The following is an 18,165-nucleotide window of genomic DNA, read 5'->3' as shown; positions in this document are numbered from 1 at the left end:
GGTGGCACCATAACATTAGCATTCTTCTCTTTACAACAGGAGTAAAACTCTTAAGATTTAAGAAGTATAGAGCTGAGTATCTGTCTTTGTCTGACAACTTCTATTTCAGCTTCCAAAAATGGGAATAGGCACTTACTTACAAAACTGTGCCCTAAAATACAAACCAAGGGGCATAAAGTAATTTAGTGGGTGTGGGGGGTGATTTTTACTTATGTTAGTTATTAATTTATTTGGGGGTATTTTTAAAAACAGATGAGAATTTCACAAGGTTTCTCTGATAGGTTAATGAGATTTCATGGTGCCAAGGGAAGAATGCCAAGTTAAAAGATGTCAGCCTCAATACACACTGACACACACACACACTCACTTACTGCATAGAAAAGAGGCCCCCTGAAAGATATAAACTACCCTCATACAAACAAGAATTTCTTTTGAATCCACTACACTGGTTGCAGACAGAGAGAATCTCTGGTGAAAAGATTCTATGGGATCAAAGTATTCTCCAACACCTCAAGCTCTTGGGTGTGTACATGGTTTGTCTTTGGTGACTATAACTGGGTCTAATCTGCACTTTCACATAGGAGTGTTTTAATTTTTTAAAAAAGAAAAAAATCTCATGTTTTAAGAAAGGTGGATATGACTTTCAAGTTCTTAAGGTTTAATAGGCAACATATAAGATTGAAAAATACAGTCCTGAATTCATTAAAAAATACTCACCTAGACAAATTCATGATAAAAATATTTGGTGAACAGACTTTAAAAAGGAAAGTGAAAATGGAAAGGTCAGTGGCAGAGAACAACATTTTCTAATTATTATTATTATTGTAAAGGAGGGGCTGGAAGCAGTCAGAGTGTGGAGAGCAGGTCCTGGAAGATGCCTAACAGTGATGCCTTCAACCCTAGCCACAGGCCCCATCTTCCCTCATCCTCCAGTTGAGCACAAAGGTGTTTTGGTGATACTAAGGCCTTCCTGCACTAATGATGCAATGTGGGATTAAAGCAGGTGTGAAGGGCTCCCTCAGTTACTACATTCAGGCAAGTATACTTATTATTTACCACCGCTTCAAAAATCTAATTTTTTCAAAACAACCAACTATTTAGGAAGGTTTCAATCGGTGCTCCCTTATGATTAAACCTGGCCTAAAATTGTTCTCTAATTCCCAAATTCTAGCTTCAAGAGAAATAAGGAAAAAGCCACCAAGAGCACAAGTACGAAGCAGTCTAGGATACAATTCTTCCCTTTCTGTAAAACAAAAGCCAAGCAAAGCAACAAACAAACCACCACTATAACAATCCAAGAAGCATAAATAGTTTCTTTAGCTATTCTGCTGCCTACAAGAAATACAAATGAAGGAGAAGTCAGTGAACAGCCATTCTTCCCCGTGGGGAATCTGGATCGCCTCTGCCCGGCCGGGCTGTGAATACGTACCGCATCGCTCTCAGTGCAATTTTGTATGCCAATTCAGCATCATGAGGTAGGAGAGAGGTGAAGAGATACTTGGCAAATGTGTGCATTGGAACGCTCTCCCGATGGATTATTTCGCCTAAACCACTATATGGTCCGGCTGTGGGAAGAGAGCATACACATTTTACATTCCTAAAAAAGGAACTAAGACTTCTTGTAAAGTATATTTTTAAAATTTTTATGTAAAGTTATAACATATACAAGCTGATCTAGTTAAGAATGTAATCAAAGTGACATAGTAGAAAGAAATACAATTCTTAGTCAAAAATGATTCTACAGGGTATAGTAGCCAATATTGAATTCATTTCAGGAACAGTCCCCCAACTAACTGTACCACAGCTAAAATGAGAATCACAGAACTAGGGGGCAGAGCTTTTTCATATTATAACTGCTTCAGAGAAAGAAACCCTCCGAAGCACATCTCACTGAATTCAAGAAACATCTGAATTCAAGAAACATTCTCAATGTTTAACATCTGAACATCCAGATTTTCAAATACACAGATGACTCTGCAGCTTAACTTTGGAATCTGCCCCTGGACTCAATCAGTCTTATGGGCACAGACAAGCCGGGTTTCCAGAAAAGAGTGCTCTGCCTCATGGGAGGCATCTAAACCACAAATCCCAATACAAAGACTTTAAACACTGTTGCTTCTAATAAGCAGAAATAGATATTAATTCTCAAAAAGTGATTCATAATAAAAGAATAGTTAGTAACCCATTTGATACTCACCATAGGTAAAAGAAAAATAAAATTAAAGTAACTGGAAATCTACCATTTTGGGGGCTCCAAAAGACCAATTTCAAAAGCAAAATTACATTTAAGCTGTCAAAATTCATTTCTTAGTAAGTTATGACAGGCATGGTGGCAGTGCTAACTTCCCCTGTGTGCTCTTGGAATGCTGCCCCTAAGAAAGGCAATACCGAATTTTAAAATAAATTTTGAAAGGAAACCACAGTGGTTAGTTCAACTACTTTCCACTTAGGTACTTTGAGGTTTAGTTCCTGTAAAGTGTTTAATAAATTAGTTTCCATGTCACCTTTGGGTAACATCTGTTTCACGATTTCTAGAATTATGAACCATGACACTGCTGCTCAAAGGACATAATACATTTGTTTTCCATGAGAAAAATCAGTCTGGCGAAGAGTTTAGAATGCAAGAAATGGCAGTTCAGAAGAAATGGTGAGAGGAGTTACTGAACTGGGCACTGGGTAGGAGCACGATACAGTCTAGATCATTTTAACGAGATTATTTTAACATTTCATTATTTTATTTTTGGTTTAGTGTTTTTAATTGCTCATTATTTAAGTACTTTGAAAATCATATTTTCATAAAATCTTATTTACCTAGGCAAACTAAAATCCATCCAATGTTTCTAATTTTACCAAATCTATTACCTTTCCTATCTTTAAGACATTTAAAATGTTTAGTGACCCAAAGTCTTCAAAAGTTGATATAGCATCATAGTTCTGCCTTTAGCCAAATTTTTAAATTATTATTACTATGAACTGAATGTTTATATTCCCCACCCCAATTCGTATGCTGAAGCCCCAACTCCCAGTGTGACCGTACTTTGGAGATAGGGCCTTTACACAGAGGTAGTGAAGGTGAAATGAGTTCACAGTGTGTGGCCCTGATCCAACAGGATTAGTGTCCTTATAAGAACAGACATCAGAGAGCTCTCTTGCTCTCTCTCCCCCTTTGCCTTGTGAAGTCACAAGGAGAAGACAGACATTTATAAGACAGGAAGAGAGGGCTCACCAGAAATTTAACTGACAAGCACTTTGACCTTGGACTTCCCAGCCTCCAGAACTGTGAGAAATTTCTATAGCTTAAGCCACCCACTCTGCAAAGTATTTTGTTATGGCAGCCTGGGCAGACTAAAACACTAACTCTTATTTTACTGAAGGCCTCATTATAGCAAATTTGTAGATTATCCATTTTCTTCATTTCTCCTCCATTTCCTTTCAGTGTTTCCCTTAAATCATCAAGTTACCTTTTCATGCTATGCAAAAACAAACAAACAAAAAACCCCAGGATGCATAATCAACACTTAACGTTATGACACCTCCCAACAAGAAAAATATTCAGTCAGGGATCACAGAATTATTTATGGATTAATAATGACTGTAATCCCTGAACTCCCAGAAATGCTTTACCAATATACCAACTGATGCAATATGCCAGTATTGTATTGTGGTCAAAAGTGATTAACACACAGCAACAATACGGGGTTACTGCTTTTTCTTTTTCAGAAAAAGTTAGCATCTTTTATTTCAGAATAGTTAGTGTCTGCTAACAACTTTGCCCCTGAAATTTCCAGAGTGTAAATACATGAAGAACTTGGTGCCCCAGTGCTGTGAACTCAATCATGGAGTGCTTATTTTCAGGAGTTTATAGAAATGGTCCCTCGGCTTCCCTTTGGACTGCTTCCTGTCCTGCACTACCCACTTTCTACAGCCCTAGCAGGACCAGGAAAGGAAAAGAGGTTGTGGTGAGTCAAAAAGCACTCCACATCAGGCACAGTTAAAAAAAAAGTTTAATGGGGAGAGATGCACTAGTCAAAAACTAAGAAAAAGTTTTAAAATATTCATGAGTAATGAACATGGAGACATCCAAAAAGGCAAATGATAAACAGGTATCAGACACTATCAACTCTGAAAAGCACACATACTCTTCCTGTCCCTCAATATAATGGCAATCAAAAGTTGGTTACTAAGAGCCAGTGATAGCAGTAAGAGTTTGTGGCTAACGATACTGCTTATATCAAAAGGAATTATACAGGAGGAAACTAAAACAAAACAGTAATGAAAGAATGAAGATCACTTGAAATTTGCCAACATAGGCTTTTTTTATCTTTAGAAGAAAAAAAACTTTAAGGTGAGGGCTTCAAAATATTAATATCAGGAATTTTACCAAAATTAAGCATGATATTAAGAACATTTTCCCTTTAATTTTATTTTTTAAGTAACATTTTCCCTTTAAAATGCACTTCTAAAACATACAAATGTATAATATATTTGATGAAAATATTTTCTTTCAAAGAGATCTTTAGCTTTGGACAAATAAAAGAGGTTGTCAAATGTTATTTTCTCTAAATCCCTTCCCCATATTGCAGCAGTTCTGAATATAAGATGAACACACCACACTTTATTAACCTATCCATCCCAGAGAATCCCACAATAATAACGCCCACGTACTGAAGAGATAGAAGCAATTTTACCGATTAGGCATCACTTAAATTTGCGTAAAAGATTAGGCTATTACACTCATTACGCTTACTCTTTTCCAGAAAAAAACAAAAACAAAAAACAAAACACTTTTAAAAAATAATGCCAACCAAAATTTCTTAGGCCATTCAGCTCTTGACCTTATAAAAGGAAGAAAATCAGACTTTGCCTTAGAGAGTCCACGAAACTTTGAACTTGGTGAATCTATGCCTAATGAGTTCTCTGAAATAATTAGCACAGTGGAAATTCATTCCTGCAGCCTCCAGTCCTTTGCTAGCATGTGCAAATGACATATTCAAAACCCAGTAACAGCCATAATAATAATTCAGAGGAATGCCAACGAATTTCCATTTCATTATTTAATGGATCGAGCAAATAGGTACATGGCTACCAGCGATAACTTGCTAAATATCAAACTTGCATTTATCTCAGTAACAGCACAGACTAAATAACAACAGTCCTTTTCAAAGTGTGTGACATTAAATGGGGCTCATTTCTAACAGGCTATCTTACACGACCACTTAAATCAAATGACACACATCTGAACATCTATACTTTTTGACTGAGTGATACTACTTTTTGGATAGTAAACAGTCCTATGACACTCAGAGACCATACCAATCAGAATAACTACCATACTGAACGCATTCAAGCAATACTCCTGACATAAAGAAAGCTTAGTGCCTCAATAAAATTGGCAAAACAAGTGGAAAACTTCTTTATCACACTACCTTCTAATAGGAAGACTGCTTGCTTGCGAAAAATTTTCACCAGTGTGTCATCCAATTCAATTTCCTGAAGCTTGGAAATGAGCTGCTCCTCATTCCGGCAAACCTTCTCTTGTGTGTACAGCCCATCAGGCATGATACGCTGCTGTCCCAGCCCTATCAGGGCTACTTCCACAGCTAGTGTTAAATAGGATTCCCCTTCTTCTAAGAATTTGTGTGCAGGTAGATGTTGGTATTCCAGAGACTTGCACTGTCCCATATTCTCTGTAAAATGTCACAAACAAAATCAGAGTTCAGATACTACTTTTGCCTGTACTGATAGGTATGAATATTTATTTTACCCAGTACTGAAAAATGAATTATTTGAGAACTATATAATGGTTTTCTAGGATCTTTTAAAACATGACCATGAATGACCAGTTATGTGTGTTTTGGGGGATAGAATTTACATTTTTCTCCCAGTGAAAATGAATCACCAAAAAAACCCTACAAATCTAAGAAGAGATGGTAAGAATACTTAAGAGTGAAAAAAGACTTTAAACAAGAGCAAAATTACATGACTACAATAGGTACCAAGTCTTTAAAGCATGGCATTAGAAAAAAATTATCACAATGTTGAAATTTAATGAGAAAAGCAGAGAACACAACATACATATAATCCAATTTCAAGGTCCTTTCTGTTACCAAAGAGTCATCAGTTACCAAAAGAGGAATGATTCTTTGAGCATTCTCTTATCTCTGTTAAAGTATTTCTCTTAGAAATGTTAACAAATTTTAACCAGCAAACTCCCAAGGAAAGGGAAGTCAGAGTCATACCTTTCACAGTCCTGATAAGAGTTTGGGGCACCCATAACCCATGAAGGCAAACACCACAGGAGAAATTATGGAGGTGCAATATAATTCATCCTCTGAGTTCACCCAGGCATGAGAGCAGCTGAGGGACAACCCTTCCTGCCTCCCACACCTCCATCCACAGCCCATGGGCAGTCATTTTAGGGATGATGCTTAAGTCTCAAGAGGCAGAGAGAAATTTCAAAACACTGCTTTATAGGAATGTGTGATGTAAAACACTTTTAATGACATTAGATACTTCTCTTAAAGTAGACTACAACCCATTTAAGTGACAAGAAACTTCTAATGCAAATTTCTAGTTTTAAATGCTATGATACACATCTTTATTTTAAATCATGATGCTGAAAAACAATCAATAAATGCAGATAAATTCTTAGATGCAGAATCACTGGCTAGAAGAAAATAAGTATCTTTAAGGTTCTTAGAGATTTTTTATTTACTTATTTGGGAGAGAGAGAGTGAGATAGAGAGAGAGTATGAGCAGGGGGGAGGGTAGAGAGAAAAGCAGACTCCCCCGCTGAGCAGGGAGCCCCCGATGCAGGGCTCCATCCCAGGCCCCTGGGATCATGACTTGAGCCGAAGGCAGACGCTTAATCGACTGAGCCACCAGGGGCCCAGTATCTTTAAGGTTCTTAACACATGCTGCCAACTATCGATTCTAAGACTTTTCCCAGTTTGTAAAACCTTCCACAAAAGCACGCTTTCCTTGCTCCCCTGCTCACTGTAAGTACTATTAACCCTATGGATTCATAAAACAAACTGACAAAAACAATGACCAATGCCACTCAGAGCTTAAGGGAGAAAAGCACATGAGAGAATGCCACCAGTGTTACCTGTAAAATCGGAGAACCCAGAGAAGTTTTCATCCTCGATTCGGCAGGCTTCCATGAGGCTGCTGAAAAGAGTTCCCACGGGGTCCAGGGGGTGTCCAACCCAGCCCTCAAGATTGGTTATCGAGGTGATGCTTTTATGGGGTAGCTCTGTGTAAGAAAAGGGAAGTGAGAGATGGAAACAAGGAGAGGAAGAGAGGCTTTACCACTTAATAGTGTCATCCTAACAGATTAGTACTGAATTCAATTGGCAATTCCTCTTTAATGAAAAAAACAAAGGTACACATAATTCCCAACATGTTAACTATTTTGTGTTCATAAAGTCTATCTGTAAATCAGTATAAATGGTGCCAACTTTCTAGGACAGCCCCCGAACATCAATTCATGTGCCCAAGGTACTGGGTGAATGTTATTACTTATACTATTAAATGATGTTGTATGAGGACAAATGAGTTCCAAATTTTCATCTGAGAAGTGAGGACAACTCCCCTCACTTCCCCAAGAGTTGCATTAGAGAAGACTACGAAGTCCCCCTGGAATGATCACTGGCTAACTATATTAAGAAGATACCCTCAGAGTCAATGTTCACTGGGTCATCTACACTGGAGACCAGAGGGCAGCGGTAACCTGGGTCCAACCTGGACTCCCCTATGGAGATCATTAAACTACTCCCCTTGCATCTATGGAAGGCCTCATTATCATGGATCTATATGCCATTTAAGAGAGGGCCTTTGCCACAAAGGGGAACTACAGCAGAAGGTAACATATAATTTAGATGAAATGTATCCTTTTCATTTTCTTCACAGAATGGTAGCACTTTCAAGTTCTTATGTTAAATTACAGAGTCCTGAGAAAAAAGCTGTAAATATTTTAAGATATGTTCCTTGTTGTAAAGAATGCAGTATTTTATATCCAAATGTTTACTAATAGTAGCTCTTTCTTACAGGAAAATATAATGAAATCTATATATAACATAAAATATCCAAGACAAAAACTGGCTTTTTACAAATAGCTAAAGAACCATTCCATGAATCCAATATTCCTTTAAAAGTCTTCCAGTTTTGGACTATCAACTATCAGGACATAAAAATAAAGAATGGCCTGGCACAAGGTATTAAAATTTATAGAAGCTGGGTCCTATATTCCTTGAAAGGGTCTTTCCCTTTGGTTTCTGTCACTGGCCTTCATACACATAACCAGTATAAAAAAAGGAACATGAGTATTACTCTCAGAACAACAAAATATATGTGTTTGATGGGGGGAGAAGGGGACATACGTGTCTGTGTGTGTGTGTGTGTGTGTGTGTGTGTGGTGAAAGGAAGTGTTGTACTTACACAGATAAATTTATTACTAAGTGATGGAAACGAGAGAGAAAATTTTATAAAGTATTTCCTCTATTTTCTTTCCACACAAAAACTAGTGAAAACAACATGGAAACGAGAGAAATGAATTTTAAAAAAGGAGTACAACTTTTTTTCAGAATCAAGAACCTAAGTGAACTAAGAGAACGACAAATACCATATGATCTCTCTTCTATGTGGAATCTTAAAAAAAAAAACCCAAGCTCCTGGATACAGAGAATAGACTGGTAGTTGCCAGAGGCAGGGGTGGATGTGAGTGAAAGGAGTCAAAGGGGAAAAGGTACAAACTTGCACTTATACAATGAACAAATCATGGCAATGTAATGTATAGCATGACAACTATAGTTAATAATACTGTGTTACATATTTGAAAGTTGCTAAGAGTAAAGTTATCACAAGAAAAAAATTGTGTAACTATATATGGTGACATATTAACTAGACTTACTGTGGTGATCATTTTGAAATATATAAATATCGAATCATTATACCGTATACCTGAACTAATATGATTTTATGTCAACTATATCTCAATTAACAACAACAAAACCTGACATACAATGCCAAATACTACTGAAAATGTATAAGGTATATATTTACTAATCTTGACCACATAACAAATAAGTGTCATGGCAATTTGGAATTTAACAGCTATGAAAAACCTATTCTTTAAATATGGACAAAAAAAGGGAGGGAAAGATACAGGTAGAGAGGTGCAATCACAGTAATACTTAATAAGAGTCTGAAATAAGTTTTCATTGCTCACAAGATAAAAGAGAAATGGGTTCAAGAGTGGTTTCAAAGACAAAGGGGTCTAACTTAAATATATTCTAACTTACCTACACAAACTAACATTTTTACACTTTTCATTTCTTAGATATTGCAACATTTTTATTAAATTTATTTTAAAAACATTTCTAAGAAAAGTTTACAATTTTTTAATCTAATAATCATCATGACCTAGCTTTAATTTTACAATATAAAAAATACCTCACTCTCTCTTAGCCTGGATATTACTATCCTTCATACTTTCCAGAAGTAGGTATCTTCTGGCTATAGACTGTTTATATTTGGGAGGAGGGGGTATTTCAGAAAAATTTTCCAAAGGTCCAAGCAATATATTTTGCAAACATATGGGAATCAGTTATGTTATGAAGAACATGAAGAAACGGACAAAATAGTGATCACCAGGGATATCACATTCCAATTCCATTTAAGCTCCCCTTTTTGGTTCAAATTTTAACTCTAAAAAAGTTTCTGTCATCATACATATGATAATGTTAGTTAACATTTATAGTAAGTCTGATATAGATGGTATTAAAAGTTGTAACAAAAGCTCACTTTAACCTTCAGCTTATTTCAACAACTTCTGATAAATTTTAGCTGTATCCTTGGTGTGTGTATAATCACAGGATTAAAAACAAAAACATGACTCAAAAAATCCCCCAGCAACTAAAAGTATCTCTCTGAATAAGCAATAAAACTCCAGAGTGAAAAAACAAACCTAATCAAAGAAACATAAAAAGATTTACACCTATAGAAGGAACAAGAAGTGCACTGATTAATCAGAAAAAGCATATATACATTTTTTCTGGTCAGTGCTTATGCATGTAATAAAACTCTCTGCAACTGCTATTACTCAGTAGTACTTATTTAAAATTTAAAAGATAAATAGTGAACTAAGATAAAGCGAAGTTAAATTAAAATGTGTTGTCAGTTGGCAGCTCATCAAATGTTATTTACAGAATTTAAAAAATCCAGGAGTTTTGATCACTTAAAATAAATACCATGTCCTGAAGTACAAACTGTTACAGGTAAAATGTTTTAGAGTGCTTACACACCGTGCCAGCTCTTTTAAGAGCTTTATAAGGATTAACTAGTTTAATTTTCTCAACAACTCTTAAGAGACAGGTCTTCTACTGAGCCCCATTCCACAGATGAGGAATCTAAATCACAGAGCTCCAGTCACTGCCTAGGGTCTCCCAGCTGGGACCTACAAGCTAGGATTCAAACACAGACAGTCTGGCCCCAGACCCCTCACTGTTAGAATTAAAACATACTTTCACAAAATAAGATATTTGGTTGACTGGCATTTTCAATAATTCAGACACACAAAACTATCCCCTAAAAAAATTAACTAACCCAAGAAATATTTTTAAAAATTTCATCTCTTACAACATTCAACCAGGAAAAATGTGCCTAAAATTTCTCACAGATCAGCTATTAAATATTCCCAATGAATGGTCATCTCCATTGATCTCATTTTAAAAGCCATCTCTCTCAAGAGAGGACAAAATCTAGTGATGTCATCACCAAGAATCCCATTCCAATGGAAACAAACTCCACATTCACCTTTTTTTTGAGTTCGGAACATTTCCAACTGTTTCTGTTGCTGTCGTCTTAACGTGTTAACAATAGCTATTGCTAATCTCAGTGCTTCTCTGGGGTACCCATGAGAACGTAATGCGTCCACTCTTGCACAAGCTGTAGGAACATGTTCTAAAACAAAAAGTTAAGGGGAGAAAGTTGCCATCGTCAGACAGATCTACAAAAATAGCATTTAAATATAGTAAGATGTTTTTCCCCAAAATACTATTAAAAAGACACAAGAACCTACTTCTGAACTTGGATTTGAATGAAACACTCAGCTCCTACTGCCAAGCATTCATCCATCTCCCACTGAATCCCTCCACTCTGCACCTCCCACTCCAATAATGCTATAGAAACGAAACAAAGAAGTAAGTCATGGAAACGTCTTTCCGGTTTGGCCACTTACCATGCCAGAGGGGCCACCCGCGGGAGTCAAAGAGGGAGTTTTCAGTGTCGTCATGGTAACAGTAGTTGGTGTATAGGTCACTGCTGATAATGTGCTGCAAGTGGCTATCCTGCCAGTGGAGATCGCACGCCTCAATGGCTCGGGTGAACACTGTCCGATGCGGCCTGTTCGATGAATCTGTTTTTCCCACAATTCAGAAAGCCAGGTCAGCTATTATTCACATGTGAATCCATCAGTCATACCATTCTGTGGCCAGATGTTCATGAACACACCCACACACACTGTCCTGCACCCCCTAAGCGGAAGGATGAAGGGTGAATACTCTCATGTCCTAAGTACTAGGAGGCAAGTCAGCCCAAAGAGCCACCATCCACTCACTTGTTTTATCAAACACACACACTCTGCAGCCATCAAAGCTAAGGTTAAAGGCATCCTGCAAAAAGAAGTGTCAAGTCTAGTTTCCATGCCAAATACACTGAGGAGGCACTCGGCACAAAAGTCACATGAAAACTCACTGCTCCCCACTTCTGAGGTGCTGTGGTGGGCTGCCCTGATGGGATCAACAGCTCTCACAAACACTATGCAAGAGATGCGACACCAGCCATGGAACCTTTCAGGAAGATGCAATCAGCCTTTAAAGATACGCAGAAGGGTTGTGCTTTTGGTTGTATTTTTTAACTATATTGTGCGGTTTTGCACAATTAAAACTATTATGCTTCTTGGGATATAATGATTAAATGCCACTTTATATCCCAAAGGGCATAAATGCATATATTTAACATTTCACAAAGCCACACAACATAGCTACAAAACAAACCAGCGCACTTACCTTGCCCCTACAGGCTGCCTCCTGACTCCTGGGCAGGTTCCATGACTGGTGTGATGTCCCCAGCATAGTGTATGCCGGGGCATCACAAAAGAGCAGAAGCAAACACTCCGAAGAGGATTCAAGTTTCAGGACCTGACGGAGAAAAGAAATGTTTGGGGAATAAAGAATATTCTCATCCCAACTCCTGGGATTATTCAGTCCCTCTGGATAACATGGTTCAAATTCTGTAACTGCAATCCCACCCCTTGGGTCCCCACTCCAGACTTACCTTCAATTGTGGCACAAACCTTAGCCAAGTCTCAACTGAAAATCAGGGTAACAAACTATGCTTACATATGTGTATTTTACTTGGCTCTAGTATCACACCTCACTGTACTGAGACTTAATAAGAAGCAAACTAGAGCTTTGGCTAAACAAAGACAAAAAAAGGGAATCATAAAAACCAAAACATAACCAAATTGAGAAGAACTCTGGGAACTCATCTAGTGCGATGAGTTCAACTCCCCTATTCTGCCGATGGAACCGAAAACTCAGAGAAGTGACGTGACTTGCCAAGGTCACATGGCCAGGCAATGGCAGTCAAGATCAAAACATAAATATCCACACTCTAAATTCAGCTATTTCAGCTGTTATGAAAGTCTTCTGAGAAGTCTTCAGCTTGGTTTCAGGTCAACTTAGACCTATCTATATTTGAATGCAAGACGTATCAAAATGTATGATGACATAATTTGAGAGGCATAAATACTGACGTCTCTGCTACGGCCCTGCCCAGTGCACAGATGCACACCTTGCAAATAGGAAGAGGGGGCCCTATATTTAAGGGCCTTTGAACCTATCAGGCCTTTTTGCTGAGCAAGGTAGAGATACTCCTACCCAACAGAAAATTGGTTCCATGACTTCTGTCAGTTGGTTAAATATTCCCAAGTCCAAATTTTATACATTTTAAGTGACTCTGTCATTTTGCTTTTTTTATTTAGCTGAAATCACAGAAACAGAATTTAAAACTAGGAGACTTTAAAAAAGCAACTTAGTATTATGCATGTATTAAAAAATCAGAGTTCTACTTCTCAATTTGGCTCACTGTGGTATCAATAATAAAATTAAGGTGTAGAGTATGATTCCATTTATTAAAAAAACAAAAAACTTAACTTTTCACATGTTTGTATGTATGAGCAAAGAGAAAAGTACAGGAACACACCACACTTTTAACAGTGATTAGCTATAAAAGGCCAATAAAACCAATTCTAACAAAAAAGGTTAAATATTCTGGCTCCTCTAAACAGAAAACAAAAAAGAAGAAAAAAGCTAAATACTAATGAAATAATAATTAAATGAAAATATAAGAAAGTCTCTAATAACATGGTAAATAAAGGTTGTGTACATAGACAATGACTACAAAGATAAAACTTGATTAGTATCAAAATTATGGCCAATTTTTATCTTACATGTCTAGTTTTTAGTTTTGCAACAAGATGGAAAAAAGAAATGGATTATCTAACGAAATTTTCAAAATGATAAATACACAAATTTATAAACAAATTTTAAATAAAGTATATAACACATTAATACATGCTGATTAAAGAAAATTTGGGAAATTCAGAAAAGTAAAAAGGGGAAAACTAATAGCTCTTTTATAAAAAAATTAAAATTAAAAAATTGGCTATCATTCTGGTATATTAAAAAAAAACCTACTCTTTCAAAGAGTCTGGATTTTAATGTTGCTAATTAATTCTAACAAATAATCTTAGCAAAGACAAGGCCTGATTCCCCTTCACATTCACTCCAGTGTGCCAGCACATCCAATTCTGCCCACGGTCTGAGTCCTATGCACACTCTACCCAGCTGCAATGGTGTGGTTGCTGGGCTTTGCTAGCTACCACAGACTCTCCCCTGCATTCCAATACAGGTATGCAGGCCGAACATCAGTGTCCCTCTGTACAGATGTCTCTTCTGACAGCCCCTCTAGAGGATGTGGATATTCTGCTAAAAACAGGAACCCTGTGCCTTTACACCCAATAGCGAGAAACATAGCCCTTAGAAACTAGATTCTGACTTCATGTGCCTCGACCAAACCAAATATGAAATGAAATTTCATCTGGAGGCTGGACATCTTCTTAAAGGCTCTCTAAAGTCCATGGAATCTTTCTGTTTAATCAAAGAGAAAGTAACCAAATGTAAAGTAAAGTAGTAAACTGTAAAATGTTAGGATGGCAGTCCCAAAAACTAGGTGGGGAGTGAAATACAGAGAAACCTCCAACTATAGTTAAGTAAAAGGAGATTAAAGAGATTACCTATGTAGATATAGGCATGCCCTTTCCTAGCAAAGGAAGGAAATAAATGTTGAATTGTTAAATTTGAAAATTCTAAGTTTCTGGAAAAAAAGAAACGGAGTATACTTATTTTCTTTGAAGTTATTAAACAAAATAATCATGGGCAATAAAGATATGACAGATTTCAAATACTAAAATCCCAAGGCAAATAACTCTAGACAAAGCAAAGCCAGATCTTTTCCAAGTCCTAAAACTTCTTTTTGATTGGACAATCCCTATGGAGTAATACATCTCATTTTCTCTCTTTGTAGAGACTGAAAACACTATGCTAACATTCATACTCAACACAATGTCCACCTCCTTCTAGTAGAACCAGCCTCATATAGGGCCAGCACATACAGAATGACAACTGCGATTCTGGATCCTTCCAGGGTCATTTAACTCCCACCTTACACCGATCGTAACTTTAAAGTCTGTCAAATCCCCCACAGCATCTCTCTCCCCGATCCCCAAAAAAGGCAGCAGGAGCACAAAATCACACAAAAATAGTGACATGAATTGGTGAATTAAATTTTTATTTGTAAGATTTAACTTCTTTAAGGACTTGGTTCTGAAAGAGAGAAGAAAACAGTACAATAGCTGGAAAGGAAAATGAGGCCAACAAAGGATTTGGGGTTTTTTGGAAGATGAGAGGAACTTCATCTAATTGGGTGGGTCCAACAGAAAAGGAAAGGCTGAAAAAACAGCACAGAAATGAGAGACACAGGTCCTTAAGAGGACATATGGAAATGTCCGAAAAATCTCTTAGTTGTCCCAAAGATTGGAGGGCACTATTAGCTTACAGCAGGTGGGAACAGGTATGCTAGACAGTCCTTTACAATAAAGAATTTTCCTACTCCAAATGCCAACAGAATCTCATGCCCCTCCAGCCTGGTCATAAATGTTTATTTGCTATATTATTAAAACTAACAATTTTTAATGATGAAATTACAAAGCAACCCCAATATGAATTGGTGTGTACCAAGAGAGATAAAAACACACAGTTTCTCAAGCCTCTCAATATTTAGTTTTACAAGGTAATATATTACCACCCTATTCCATGATTTTAATTATTTCCAAAATTAAATAATTAATAGGGAATTTTAACACATACTAATACATAAAAGTATAATATCTCTCTGTATTCTGATAGTATGGACAAACATACACAAAGGAATCAGATAAAAATTAAAAATGCATACATTCATATTCAAAATATGAATGCCTTAAATTACTGTAAGTTCTAGGTGGCAAAATAATTTTCCTACATATATTATGAGTTACTGTTATAAGCATATATGCACAATTAGGTTGATACAAAGTGAGCAGAATATTACTGTGGACTCACCTTGGTTGGCATTTGCACCCTGAGGCAAAGCATTGGTTAAGTTGGGTAATTCACTGCCATGATTTCCATCTTCCCATGGACAGACATCAACACTGTTCCACTTTTTCAGCTGTTTTAGCCAACTGGCCTTCTGCTCCAACTTGCAGTGGGGGTTTAAAACTATACACATCCACAGAGCACCTAATTTAAAGGGAGAGAGGGAAGTAAATTTCAAAAATTATAAAAATTTCCAATTCTAATAAATAATGGTACATTTTAAATGCTTTCAAAATGGACTCAGGTCTGCCATTTTTATAACTCAATTCTCTCCTTAATCCAAGTGATAAATCTCATACAGAGTTCAATGGAAGAACAATAGAGCCCGAATTTGAACCAAATATCCAAACCATGTTACACATAAAGATGAAAGATATTTCAAATGATAACTGTAATCACCTTCTTATTTGTGTGACATTTTGGACAAAAATGTCCATAAAGAATACAACCCTACAGTCCAATTTGCCACTTTAATTTACAAACAGGTTTTATATATGAATGCTGCAACAAACCACTCTAAATTGTTTTTCAATGCAAAAATTAAATTTCCCTTTTTATAATAAAATCATAAAGGTATAAAATGGACACAGTTTCCTAGTCTTCTTATAAGCTTTCCAAACTTTATTATGTTTTTAAATTAGTATGCATATCTATATATCAATGTGTATTTATATATCAATAAATCTTAAAAAAATTTCACTTAAACATACTTCCCTGAATGATTTAACCAGAAACTAATCTTATTATAAGTGAAATCACTAAATTTATGTCTTTATGTGAATGAAATCATTAAACATGCATCAAAATTTCACTTGTTTTTAAAAGGAAAAGCCATAATGAATTTAGAAGGCATAACTCATAATTTGAATTAAGTACTGATAAAATTTATTATTCCTTTCTACATTCTTCAGAGATAGCTAATTCAAACAATTATTTCATAAGTTCTAAAACTTCAAGCTTTACTTTACTAATTTCAACACAAGACGGATTCTAGTATTTCAAACCCGTTCTCAACACTTTCTCTTTGAAAAGGTATGTGTATCTGTGTCTATTTTAATCCACTATGTTAGCTAAGTGAATAACAAAGGTACAAATGAGCAGTTTTTGTCCAAAAGAGAAGCTTTCTATCCTTCCACATTTAAAATTAGCAAGTTTTCCAAGTGTCCATCAATAGATAAATGGATAAAGATGTGGTGTGTACGTGTACACACACACACACACACACACACACACACACACACACACACACACTATGGAATAATATTCAGCCATAAAAAAATGAAACCTTGCCATTTCCAACAACAAGGATGGAACTAGACAGTATAAATGCTAAGTAAAATAAGTCAGTCAGAGAAAGACAAATCCCATATGATTTCACTCATATGTGGAATTTAAGAAACAAAACAAATGAATGAAGGAAAAAAGGAGAGGAAGAGACAAACCAAGAAACAGACTCTTAACTATAAAGAACAAACTGACGGTTCCCAGAGGGGAGGTGGGTGGGGAATGGGTAAAATAGGTGATAGGGATTAAAGAGTACACTTACAACGATGAACAGGGTAATGTACAGAATTGTTGAATCACTATATTGTACACCTGCAACTAACATAACACTGTATGTTAACTATATTGGGATTAAAATTAAAAACGCAGTAAAATTAAAATAAAATTAGCAAGGGCTTCTTCAATTACAGAATCTGATATTTTAAATATCATATAACTTTTACCAACAGAAAATAAAAATGGCTACAACCTATTCAAGCCACAGATATCTAAAAATTACATTTCTATATTTTTAAATGCCAATTAAAAACAAAATGTGATCAGTTAAAATGAAATAAACCCACTAGAGCTTATCTCTCCCCATGAACACAAAAAACAGCAACCTGAGTACTCTACAAAGTAAAATAAAAGCAAGCAGACTGGAGAAATAAAATTTTAAGTAAGCCATATCAGGATGATTTCCTGTTACTTTTTTCCCCTCTTTTGTCCTGGCTTTGAGAGAAGATTAACTCCATTTGGGGAACTCTGCAGAGGGCACATACAGCAAAAACTTAAGAGAAATCTCATCGAGTTCGTGAGAGAACTGGGAAAAGGGGCCCTCCTCACACTCAGGAGCTGAAGAGGTAGATCCCTAGATGCTATCTACCAACAGGTCTAAGTCCTGTGCACCAGAAAGACCAAAGGCAGCAGAGCAAAACTTTGAAAACTATGGATATTGTCACCCAAAGAAGATGAAACAGAAGTTATAGTCTGAATCTATCCTGGTTGTTGATCGTACGCTTTAAAAAACAAAACAATGCTCCAGAGGACTTTAATAAGACCCAGACTTTCAGGGGACGCCTGGGTGGCTCAATTGGTTAAGCATCAGCCTTTGGCTCAGATCATGATCCCAGGGTCCTGG

The 18,165-nt window shown here is 36.4% G+C and overlaps 1 protein-coding gene across 1 annotated transcript in view; it reads right to left on the bottom strand.

The window, feature by feature from the left end:
• ZSWIM6 (zinc finger SWIM-type containing 6) overlaps positions 1 to 18,165 on the bottom strand; it is a 190,010-nt gene that overhangs the window by 8,674 nt on the left and 163,171 nt on the right. The window contains exons 5-10 of the mRNA XM_027604835.2: positions 15,726 to 15,905; positions 11,240 to 11,416; positions 10,816 to 10,962; positions 7,109 to 7,255; positions 5,427 to 5,687; positions 1,430 to 1,565 (exon numbers count right to left, since the gene is read on the bottom strand). Of these exons, the coding sequence (XP_027460636.1) occupies positions 1,430 to 1,565; positions 5,427 to 5,687; positions 7,109 to 7,255; positions 10,816 to 10,962; positions 11,240 to 11,416; positions 15,726 to 15,905 (1,048 nt within the window). The remainder of the gene's footprint in view (positions 1 to 1,429; positions 1,566 to 5,426; positions 5,688 to 7,108; positions 7,256 to 10,815; positions 10,963 to 11,239; positions 11,417 to 15,725; positions 15,906 to 18,165) is intronic.

This window comes from Zalophus californianus, chromosome 5 (assembly GCF_009762305.2).
Source record: "Zalophus californianus isolate mZalCal1 chromosome 5, mZalCal1.pri.v2, whole genome shotgun sequence".
NCBI classification, from domain to species: domain Eukaryota; kingdom Metazoa; phylum Chordata; class Mammalia; order Carnivora; family Otariidae; genus Zalophus; species Zalophus californianus.
Note: the sequence above shows the minus strand (reverse complement) of the source record. Positions and strands in the feature narration are given on the sequence as shown.